Source organism: Coregonus clupeaformis, chromosome 9, assembly GCF_020615455.1.
Source record: "Coregonus clupeaformis isolate EN_2021a chromosome 9, ASM2061545v1, whole genome shotgun sequence".
In the NCBI taxonomy this organism is placed as follows: Eukaryota; Metazoa; Chordata; class Actinopteri; order Salmoniformes; family Salmonidae; genus Coregonus; species Coregonus clupeaformis.
In genome coordinates this window covers 22,157,970-22,169,623 of record NC_059200.1, presented here as the reverse complement: position 1 = coordinate 22,169,623, position 11,654 = coordinate 22,157,970, and the positions used below count along the sequence as shown (strand labels likewise).

Here is an 11,654-nt window from a genome sequence, read left to right as displayed (position 1 = left end):
TTGCTGGTTGTCTCTGATTGGGAGCCATATTTAAACTGTCGGTTTTCCTTTGTGTTTTGTGGGTTCTTGTTTCTAGTTGGTTTAGTTTCACCGTGAACTGTCACGTTACCGTCTTTGTTTGTTTTGATCGTGTTTTTCGCTCATTAAAGAGTATGTTTGCCTGCAACGCTGCGCCTTGGTCTACTCCTTACCCTGACGGTCGTGACAGAAGAACCCACCTAAACTGGACCAAGCAGCGTGAAGAGGAGAGAGGAAGGACCTGGGATCAGTGGAGTAGGAGTTTCGACTGGGCCCCGCTAAGTTAAGAGAAGAGAGGCTGGTCTATGGAGCAATGGATTAAGAGTTTTGACTGGGTCAAGCCAATTGAGGAGCTGAATAGCGGGAGTTGGAAGCAGAAGAGTGAGAGTCTGGCGAGAACTAGGGAGGCCTGGTCCACGGGGAGGAGAGAACCCCGGAAGATTTTTAGGGGGGGGCTCACGACGTGGACGACGGGGCAGCAGGAGGCCGCGATGGAGCGGTCCAGCGGGTGTGCAGAGGAGGCCGCCAGGTTAGGGGGGCCACTGGTCACAGAGGAGAGGGAAGGTGTGGAGGCACGGCGAGAGGTACTGGGGTGTGTTACCAGTCCGGTCCGGCCCGTTCCTGATCCCTGCGTGGGGCCAGTGGTGTGTGTCCCCAGTACGGTCCGGCCTGTTCCTGTTCCTCGCATCGAGCCTGTGGTGCGCGTCGCCAGCCCGGCCCGGCCTGTTCCTGCTTCCTGCACCAAACCTGTGGTGCGCGTCGCCAGCCCGGTCCGGCCCGTTCCTGCTCTCCGCACCAAGTCTGTGGTGCGTTTCGTCAGCCCTGTCCGGCCCGTTCCTGCTCTCCGCACCAAGTCTGTGGTGCGCGTCGCCAGCCCAGTCCGGCCCATTCCTGCTCCACGCACCAAGCCAGGGGTGTGTATAGTCAGCCCGGTCCGGCCAGTTGCTACTCCACGCACCAAGCCAGGGGTGCGCATCGTCAGCCCGGTCCGGTCCGTTCCTGTTCCTGTCAGCTGTTCGTGTTCTTGGTATTTTGACTCTCTTCCTGTGTATTTCGAGAGTCCGCACTGCGTGCGCTTTTTCCTTGTTTTACGCACTGTGTTGTGTGCGCATTTGTCGTTCGCGCCTCCCGGTTGGGTTGGCTATTTTCTCCTGTTTGGAGTTGTTTTGCACCACTAAAGACTGTTGACATACTCTTGTGTGCCTGCGCTTGATTCCCTACACCACATCCACACTCAGCGTTCGTGACACTGACGCGTCACAACAAAATAGTTAGATAAATGGGGTGGAAGGGAGGTATGGGATTGAGAAGGTACGTCAATTTCTGAAGTTGACAAAAGGGAAGAAATATATGTAGGATTATAATGTAACATATGTTGTTCCTGAAAGTGAATTGTTTATTGAATCAGCAAAGTTTCTGATGTCAAAAATAACAGGGGGAGGTTTGACAAGCCCTGAAATTGCTAGACTCAAGAAAGTGGTCACGAGAGTGATATGTGATGTAAATTCTAAAGAAAATGAAAGAGTTCAGTCGCAGCCTTAACTCTGTAAAGAGATGTGGTTTCTGTGTCTTCCTCTGTATTTTTTTCCATCCATGAGCAGTTTTAAGATTTCTTCTTTAAACGTAAATGGGGAGAGACGTTAAAAAAAGAGCCATTGTGTATGAGTTCATTAGGGGAAAGGGAAGTGACATAAGTTTTCTACAAGAAACGCATAGTAATTTGGAGAGGGGGGTGAGGGGGCAGTGGTGTGTAGTCATAAAAACTAAAAAAGTGGGGGTGTGGCCATCTTGTTCTCAAAAGGGTTTTTGCCTTTGTGATATGAGGTTGAAGAGGTAGTTGAGGGGAGGTTATTAAAAGTTAGAGTGAGGTATGAAAACATCACTATGTGTCTGATAAATGTATATGCCCCAGTGGTGGCAGTTGAGAGGGTATGTTTTTTAGAGACATTATCAAATACCATTGAGAAATGTAATACTGAAGATTATTTATTTATTGCTTGGGATTTTAACTACACAGTCAGTGATTTAGATAAAAATCACAAAGAACCTAATATAGCCTCAAGGACTTTTTTAAAACGCCTCATTGTAACACATGAACTGTGTGATACATGGAGGCACGAGACAGAACACCTGGGCGCATGTGAGAGAGAACGCCATCTCTATGGCCAGGTTAGATAGGTTTTATTGTTTTGAGCATCAATCTCAGGTCTGTAAATCAAGTATGATAACCCCAGTGGGATTTTCTGATCATTGTTTAATAACAGAGGTGGTGTTCATTAACGATGTAAAACCCAAAAGCGCATACTGGCATTTTAATATAACTTTATTGAGTGATGCTCACTTCAGGAAATGTTTTAGTTTTTTCTGGGAGAGGTGGAGGTCTCAAAAGGCCAGTTTTGTATCCCTTCAACAGTGGTGGGATATAGGGAAAATCCAGATTCAACAATTCTGTAATCAATACACGAGGAATGTCACCAAGGATATCACTAGATCAATGAAAGCCCTAGAGACTGAAATAGTGGAATTCATGACGTTGGTTGAGACCACAGGAGATCGAGGCCATACTCAGGCCCTCAAGAGGAAAAAAGCTGCATTGGCAGACCTGCTGGGTATCAGAGCACAGGGGGCATTGGTGAGAAGTAATTTTCAGGGAATCTCTGAAATGGATGCCTCATCCAAATTTTTCTTTGGTTTAGAGAAAAAGAATGGACAAAGAATAATTATTCATTGTCTCAAATCAGCTGTTGGACAGGAGCTCACTAGCCCTAGTGAAATTAGAAAGAGGGCAGTAGAGTTCTATGCTGAGCTCTACAAGTGTGAGTACAAAGAGGATAAAACAGTGACACAGCAGTTCCTTGATGGGCTCCCACAGGTGGCTGCAGAAGCTCAGGTTGAGCTAGAGCAACCATTTTCTTTGCAGGAGCTATACACTGCATCCAAGGCATGGAAAATGGATTTTTTGGACATCTCTAGGGCTATTGGGTTGGATGCTGGTCTAATTTAAATTGATCAGGAAAAGGCATTTGACCGAGTTGAACATCAATACTTATGGCACACTTTTGAGGTGTTTGGTTTCAGCTCTGGTTTTATTGCCATGATAAAGGTGATATATGGTGACATTGAAAGTGTACTGAAAGTTAACGGTGGTTTGAGTGCTCCTTTTAAAGTGTGTAGAGGTATTAGGCAGGGATGTTCTTTGTCGGGAATGTTATATGCCATTGCTATAGAGCCACTATTAAATAGCATTAGAAGTCGCATTGAAGGGGTGTACCTTTCAGAGGATATTCCTCCTATTCGTCTCTCAGCCTATGCTGATGATGTAGTTATTTTAGTGAAAAATCAAGCGAAGGTGGATAGTTTGAATCTAATGGTTGATCGTTTTATGGGAATATCCTCTGCAAAGGTAAATTGGGAAAAAAGTTGTGCTTTACAGATTGGAGAATGGTCTGGAGGGATCATGGCTTTGCCAGGGGGGCTGGAATGGTGTAAGGGAGGTTTTAAGTATCTTGGAGTGTACCTAGGAGATGAGGGGACAATGGAAAAAAATTGGATTGGGGTGGTTGAAATGGTGGAAGGGAGGATGAGGAGATGGCGTTGGTTGTTATCTCGTATGTCATATAGGGGGCGCACTATTATAGTTAACAATGTGGTTGCCTCTGCACTGTGGCATCGGTTGTTAGTTTTAGAGCCACCATCTGGCCTTCTGGCTAAGATACAGGCGATTACTGTAGATTTATTTTGGGATAAATATCATTGGGTTCCACAAAGTGTTTCGTATTTGTCAAAAGAGGAGGGGGGACAAGGTCTTTCCGGTTTCAGTTTATTCAAAGGTTGCTTTATGGACCGGAAAATGTGGTTTGGAGAGGGGTGGCAGGTCTTGTATTACAGCAGGTTGGGGGATTAGGTTTAAAGAAGGCTTTATTTTTGGTTGATAGTAGCCAGATTTCTAGGGAGGGAGTACCTCCGTTTTACAGAGGCCTTCTTAGGGTGTGGAGCATAATGAAGGTGTCCAGATACACTTCAGCGGAGTCAGTGCATTGGCTGTTGGAGGAACCTCTGGTGTATGGGGCAAGACTGGATTGTACAACTGCAGCTGTTCCACATTTCTCCAAGTTTCTGGTGAAGGGCAAAATCATCACCTTAAAACAGTTAATGGCCATGGCTGGGCCCGCCTTAATGGATGGAAGACGGGTGGCTGAACATTTGTGGGTGAGGTCGGAAAGGATTGTCAGACAACTGCTGGGAAGCTGCAGGAATGCTCTGTCAGCAGAAGAGTGGGGTATGCTGAATAGTCACAAGAAGAAGGTACAAGATGAAAACGTCTCATTTCCAAGACTAGGGATTACACCCAATATCCCAGAGTCAGAAAGAAAGGCGTTATTACTGGATTTGAGTGGGTTGGAAGAGGTGGGTTTGGATGAGGTGAATGGGAAATACTTATATAGGGGGTGTGTCAAGGTGTTGAATAAAGATAAATTGAAAAATAGAAAAGACACTCCATGGAGGGTAAAATTGGGCATTGATGACAAGGTAAAGCCAGCATGGAGAGCACTGTACAAGCCACCGTTACAAAAGTGTCACGTGATTGGGAACCACACCGGCCAACATAGATCTAGACGTACTAGATCTAAACCTAGAAAATACAACATAGAAAGTCACACCCTGACTCAACAAATAAGAGTCCCCAGAGTCAGGGCGTGACAAAAAGGGTACTGATGATATGCAATGGAGGGTTTTGCATGGCATCATTGCAGTTAATGCTTTTGTATCTGTTATTAACTCAGATGTTGGAGATGGATGTCCTTTTTGTAATATAAGAGAAACAATTTTTCACTGTTTTATGGAGTGTGAGAGGATAAAACCTCTCTTGGAAATACTGGAGTCTTTGTTTAAAGCTGTAGGGGAGATTTTCAATAACACTGTTTTTATTCTGGGGTTTCAATATCAACAGAAAATAAAATGTAAACTGTTAAATTGTATTTTGGGACAAGCTAAGATGTCAATTTTTCTGAGTAGGAAACATAAGATAGAAACGGGATATAGGCAGGATGTAAGATGTGTTTTTAAAGGATTAGTGAAAGCGAGAATAAAAGTGGATTTTGAGTTCTTCTCGGCTGTAAAAGATCTCCCATTGTTTGAGGAGAAGTGGGCTACGAAGGAGCGGTTGGTTTTGTGGAGGAGGGGAAACAATTTTTTGTTGATGAAATGAGTTGAATCTATATATATGTTTTTTTTGTATTTTTATGTAATTTATTTTTATTTTTATTTTATTTTAAAATTTTATTTAGGAATGACATTTGTTGTTTCATTTCTGAAAAGGCAGTGTGCCATTATTTGTGGTAACACTTGAGTATAAAATAAAGGTTTTATAAAAACTCTCTCTCTCTCTCCCTCTCTCTCTCTTTCCCTCCCTCTCCCCCTCTCTCCCTCCCTCTCTCTCCCTCTCTCTCCCTCTCTCTTTCTCTCTCTCCCTCTGTATCTCTCTCTAACTCCCTTGCTCTCTCTCTAGCATGGTGACAGTGGTGGTGGTCAGTGTATGAACTGTAAGTACCGTGGAGAGGAGAGTCTGGCCCACTACTCTCCCTGGTCCTGTGGAACCATCAGTACCTGCATCAGCCCCTTCGAACCAGAGCATCACAAGGCCTCATCTCACTCCTGCTCCGAACACTTAGTGAGTCTCACAACATGCCTTCTTAATTCAACCAAACATCCACACAGACACATATAGATCCTACGGAACATAAGAATATACTTTAGCAACACATGACAAACTAGGCAGTTACTGTGACATAGCCTACACTAACTAATGAAAATGTATATGTTTTCTACTAACGCTGTGTCTTTCAGGAAGTAGACAATGGTGAAAGGACGCGGTGGCTACACACATTTGAGCCCTACCGCCGTCTGAAAGACGAGGACCCCATCATACCGTTTGGAGAGGGGCCCATCATTTCCAAATGGGGGGCGATATCCCGCGCCTCCCGTACAGGGTACCACACCACCGACCCGGTCCAGGCCACGGCCTGTCAAGGAAGGAACAGCACCACCCCCATCAACTTCAGAGGTGAGGAGAGGATAGGAGGGAGGTAAACATTTAAAGGAATAAGAAATGATCCATTATTATATCTCTCTTGTAATGTTTTATATATCCTATCTATGACTTGTTATATCTCAGATTTTCTGGGAACCAGGGTTGAAATGACAGCAGCAGAAAAAACTTAAGATGTTCAACCAACAGAATTGTTATTCCCTAGTTCATTTTTTGTCATGAATGTGGATGTTATGTGCAGAAAGAAATCTCTTTCAACTATGCTAGAGTTTTAAGACCGGCTGCTAAACTAGCACAGCGCAGAATCCTCTTAACATGTAGGGGGATTAGAGCGTGAATATAAATGAACATTCTCTTTCATCTCCAGGCCAGGCTCTGAATGCACCCAGGCTCTCAGCAGGCTCAGCAGAGCCTGGTTCATTGCAGTCAGCGCTCCCATGTATTCACTTAAGCATAGTGTTGACAAGGGTGGGAAAATTCATTGTAATAGGTTGCTCAATGTTATTGTAAATCTATGGTTATAACAGATTATGGTCCACACATCGACCATGGGGACAACAGGTGGAGCTCCCGGGGGTCTGACTCATCCAGCCACTCCAGTTTCCTAGAGAGGTACAGTATAGATTCTATACTATACTATACTATACTATACTATACTATATAATACTATACTATACACCATATAGAGCCATCCCATCCCCTCCTTTCTCTCTTCACCCTAAACAAAGGCATTGTCCTGTTGTCTTATATATCTTGTATTTTATATCTTGTTGTTTTACTTCGAGGTCCTCTTGTATGTATGCTGCTGAGAATTTGCTTGCTCATCATGACTGTGTTGGAAGTGTTGTTTTCACCCTCTCCTCTTCTCTCCTCTCCTCCTCTTCTCTCTCCTCTTCTCTCTTCTCTCTCCTCCTCTCCTCCTCTTCCCTCTCCTCTCCTCCTCTTCTCTCTCCTCTCCTCCTCTTCTCTCTCCTCTCCTCCTCTTCTCTCTTCTCTCTCCTCTTCTCTCTTTTCTCTCCACTTCTCTCCTCTCCTCTCCTCTCCCTCCTCCTCTCCTCTCCTCTCCTCTCCTCTCCTCTCCTCTCCTCTCCTCTCCTCTTCTCTCTCCTCTTCTCCTCTTCTCTCTCCTCTCCTACTCCTCCTCTTTCATTGTGCTGCAGTCAGTTCTCTCCTCAGACTAAAAATAGAGAGTCTCTCTGGACTCTGTGGTAGTTTTCTACCTGCTGACGATCTCTTCTGTAACCCTCCTGACTCTGACTAACATTCTGTCTGTCTGGTCGTCTGTCCTGTGCTCCACAAGTCTCTCATTCTGCTGTCAGTGCATCAGCTATTTACATCAAATCAGTCAGAATACATATGTGATAAAAGAACAGTACGGTACAATATAGTACAATACAGTACAATACAGTACAATACAATACAGTACAGTACCATATAGTACAAAGCCACTGTTTTACTGTACTTTTGCATGTCTGAAGCAGCACAGTGAAGATATTGTAGATGATCTCAAGTTGCCACCATTCCTGTATGTCAACAGTGACCAGCTGGGAGTGTGTGAGCTTGCCGCCCGTCGGCAGTCAGTCAGCAGTGGAGAGAAGGCTGGTGCAGGAGACCTGCTGCAGACTGACTACTGTAAAGACACGACAGAGAGTGAACCGGACAGAGACATAGAACTGGAGCTGTCTGCACTAGATGTGGAGGGCACTGACCTGCAGGACAACAGTCAACAGTCTGAAGTGCAGTGACGTCTCTATGTGTCTGATTGATTGAATGTGATTTATTTATTTCTTTATTGGTTGATTTATTTATTTATTCATTGGATGATTGATTTATTGATTGATTGGTTGATTGATAATATGTCTGTGTCCCATAAGGGATGATCTGGGAACTGTAAAGTGGTGGAATAGCACAACATCCGACTTTGTAATGTAGTTAGTCTATTACATCAACTATATGTTTTCCATGTCTACTCTCCCCGTCTGACTTTTTCTCTGAATGTCTTAGGAGTCCCTGGAGCGGAGAGACCCCCACCTCCTCACCCCTCCCAGCAGTGAACCCCAGAGGACCCAGAAAGACAAGCTGTCAGCAGACAAGATGGAAGCACAACTACTGAAGAAGATGGCCTTCAGGTGAGCTCGATCAACAACTAGCCTAGCCTCAACCGATGTCTGGCAACTTGAGACTAGTAAACACTAAACACACCAGTAGCAAGGCTCAATATTGATGTGGTTTCTCCCTCATCGAGAACATTCAATTCAATAAACTTTATTTATCCCTGAGGGGCAATTATTTTTGGCAGGCATGATCATAACATGGTCATATACACATCACATAGGCCTGCACTTGGGTGAGAAAACTCAGCATAAAGGAAACAACCGTTCCCTTACTGTACCTTCTCTGTTTCTGACAAGGACTATAAAGGATAGAGATCTCTTCTACTCCTTGGTTACTGATCAGAGCCCAAACTGCATCTCTGTGTCCCAGGAGGTCTCTCTCCCCTGGAAGTCTGGGCTCAGGAGGCCTCAGCATGGGGAAGCTGATGATGAGGACCGGCCCTCTGAGGCTGGGGGACATGGGCCCTTGCCCTAACACAGGCCCTGAGATGCTGCTCAACGGGAGATGAGAGGCAAAAACACCCCACCGCCACGCCTGGGGGTCCCAACCGGTGGTCCCGACCCAGCGCTACACAGCTCTCTGTACCTGCTGTCACAGTAACATCTTAGTGTCGTGTAGGCCTGGATCATCAGGTACCAACACTAGACTCTCTGCACCTGCTGTCACAGTAACATCTTAGTGTCGTGTAGGCCTGGATCATCAGCTGTCACAGTAACATCTTAGTGTCGTGTAGGCCTGGATCATCAGGTACCAACACTAGACGTGGCTCTAGTCCAACTCCCATCTACTTTAGACATTGTAGTAGCCTATCAAAGGTTCCTAAGGCTTGGCCGTGTTATCCTGTGTGAAGTGTCATTTGTTGGTGTCAAGCATTTCATAGACGAGATTCAAGACGATGACAATCAATCAGATATCTCATGGATGTCACACATATGCACAATTCTAGCCTTTTTTTAATGTTCGTAAAATATCTCCTTATATTTATTCTTAACCGTGGGGTTAATACATGAAAAACACCAAATAGAACAACATGTATGAACAATCCTAGATATGATCAACAGATTTCAGTATTCAGTGGTTCTGGCACCATCTATCCTCTGTGCAACTGCAGCCAGTGATTGAATCGTAGTGATCTGCTGTAATGAAATGATACGTCTTTACTGACATTTATCTGTGCACTGGAACCACATTACATAAACTCACAATGTAAACTGGTTGTTTCAGCTCTTTTTGGTTCTGTGCATCAAACTCATAACCTGTGTTTACTATAACAGATTGTCAACCAATCACCAGGTGATTCTTGTGTTCCTTCATGCTGTCTTTGTTTAGTTCAGTCCCTGTTCAAACTTTTCACTAATGTTTTGTTATTTTCTTTGAAGCATTGCTAACTTCCGTGAAGTTGTTTGTCAAAATATTTTGAATCGGGATCTCTGTTTTGTTTCGTTATTGGTCGTAATTTTTGGGAAGAAATGAAACCGATCCATCAGTCTGTCTCTATGTTCATGTTTCGAGCAGTCTTTTCACTGCTGGTCAACGGTCTAACCAATAGAGTCCATCATCGTTTTGTGATCGCTACCGAGGGGCATGCATTGGCCTAAAAGGGGCAGTGTTATTTTACTGCAGTTTTGTGCACTGAACGTTCTGTTTGCTGTCTTCTCCTGCCTGTGGGGGTGAAGACATTCGGGTGATGCAATGTGTTAACTTGCAGCACTTAGAAAAACTATCCTATTTATAATAGGGTTTCTTTTTTTACGGTCTGAAAGGAAGCAGACAGGCTAAGTGAGACACAACTTGACCAGTGATTGATAATCCTTAAGGACTGCCCTATACAGATATAAAGACATACAGTATATCCATTCTCTAAGCATTACTAACAGGCTGCTGTATTTCTGTTATTCTTCTTATCCTGTTTCAGACTTTAACTTAAGAAATTGTCTCATATTGTGTACAATCAATCACCGGAGTCCATTATTGTCTAATGGTGGACAAGGTCCTTTAGGGGATAGGGGCCTTTGGATATAAGACGTGGGAGGGACCAGGGAGTCTATTAAGGTTTAGAACCTGGTCAAGTTCAAGGGTAGTGTTGTGACTGTTTTATCTGCCTCCTGTAGTTCAGGTTTGTTCCAGCAGGGAGTGCTAGAGCCCAGTCTCTGCAGCCCTTAGGGTTGCTAAGCTACTGATCAAGGGCGTATTCATTACTCCGATTCTGTTGCAAAACATTTCTTAAAAGGAAGCAAACGGAACGAAACGATTTGTCCAATAGAAACTCTCGTTTTAGCTTAAACGTTTTGCAACTGTTTGGCTAATGATTACACCCCTGATTGCATCTTCAGCACTGAATATTATGGGTCATGAGCGCAAATATTGACATTAATTAATCTTGTTTAATGTAACTTTCCACCACATAAATGTGTTTAAGGAGGGATTTATCATTTTGCTATAATGTGTCCCTTTATGTTTGGATTCAATACCAATATTATTACCCAGTTGGGAAGGGATTGGGTACAATAAGAACAGTATTTAGAGTTATGTAGATAGAATGAGTTCCCAGTGTGTTCCAGTGCCTGTCTAATGAAGCACTGGTGTAATGATCTGATCGCACTGCACTTCCCACGTCATCATTGCAAGATGTTCTTACTACCCACTATTCAGCCAGTGCCCCCAGGTCATGCATGCTAGTCCCTCTTGTTGTCATGGCGAAGGAGGAGGTACATGATTCTGTAGTTGTGATACAACACACCCAGCTATGTAAGTGTTCTGCACATGCCCACTGTGTGGCCACGCCAAGTATTGTAGCCTGCCTGCAGCATTTTACTGTTTACTGCTTCTGAAATGCTTTATTATTGATAACGATCAATGTATTATTATTACTTACTACCATCATTGGTTGTGTTGTAGTATTTTACTCTGGATAAGTCAAGTCTGCTTCTTCAGTTGAATTTTGAAAATTTGCTGAATTGTCAAAGTTAGCCAAGGATGGTCTTGTAAGGTGAAAACATTTGCCTGTTTGTCAATTGTACAACTATGACAGAACTGATGTTTGAATATTTATGTCTGTATTAGACATTTTCTTAGAAAATCTATTGTTCGATTGAAATGTAAATGAAATAAAAGATGGTACACACAGCCATCATTATTGTATACGGCTGGCACCATCTTACCATGGACTAACTGCTCATTTATACAACAATATGTAATCAGATATTTAAATAAATATTGATATAGAGCAGGGTTCTTCAATTCCTGGAGGGCCGAAATGCCTCTGTTTTTCATCCTCTCCTTCTAATCAGGGGCTAATTCAGACCTGGGACACCAGGTGAGTGCAATTAACTACCAGGTAGAAATAAAAAACAGAAGTGTTTCGGCCCTCCAGGACCGGAATTGAAGAACCCTGATATAGAGGGACAAATAAATGTTTCAGAATGATGAAACTGGCTGAGACAGCATAAAAAAATGTCTACATGAATAATAT

At 43.8% G+C, this 11,654-nt stretch overlaps 1 protein-coding gene across 6 annotated transcripts in view; it reads left to right on the top strand.

The window, feature by feature from the left end:
* Window positions 1-11,342, top strand: part of LOC121573463 (roquin-2) — a 43,020-nt gene extending 31,678 nt beyond the window's left edge. For 4 of the 6 annotated variants that reach the window (XM_045222516.1, XM_045222513.1, XM_045222515.1 and 1 more), the window contains exons 14-19: window positions 5,528-5,689; window positions 5,866-6,082; window positions 6,595-6,679; window positions 7,605-7,803; window positions 8,072-8,196; window positions 8,489-11,342. In XM_045222516.1, coding sequence (XP_045078451.1) covers window positions 5,528-5,689; window positions 5,866-6,082; window positions 6,595-6,679; window positions 7,605-7,803; window positions 8,072-8,196; window positions 8,489-8,690 — 990 coding nt within the window. In that variant the 3' untranslated portion in view covers window positions 8,691-11,342. Of the gene's footprint in view, window positions 1-5,527; window positions 5,690-5,865; window positions 6,083-6,594; window positions 6,680-7,604; window positions 7,804-8,071; window positions 8,197-8,478 lie in introns of all 6 variants that reach the window. The other 2 variants (XM_045222517.1, XM_045222518.1) reach the window with 2 other exon arrangements.
* The last annotated feature ends 312 nt before the right edge of the window (window positions 11,343-11,654 follow it).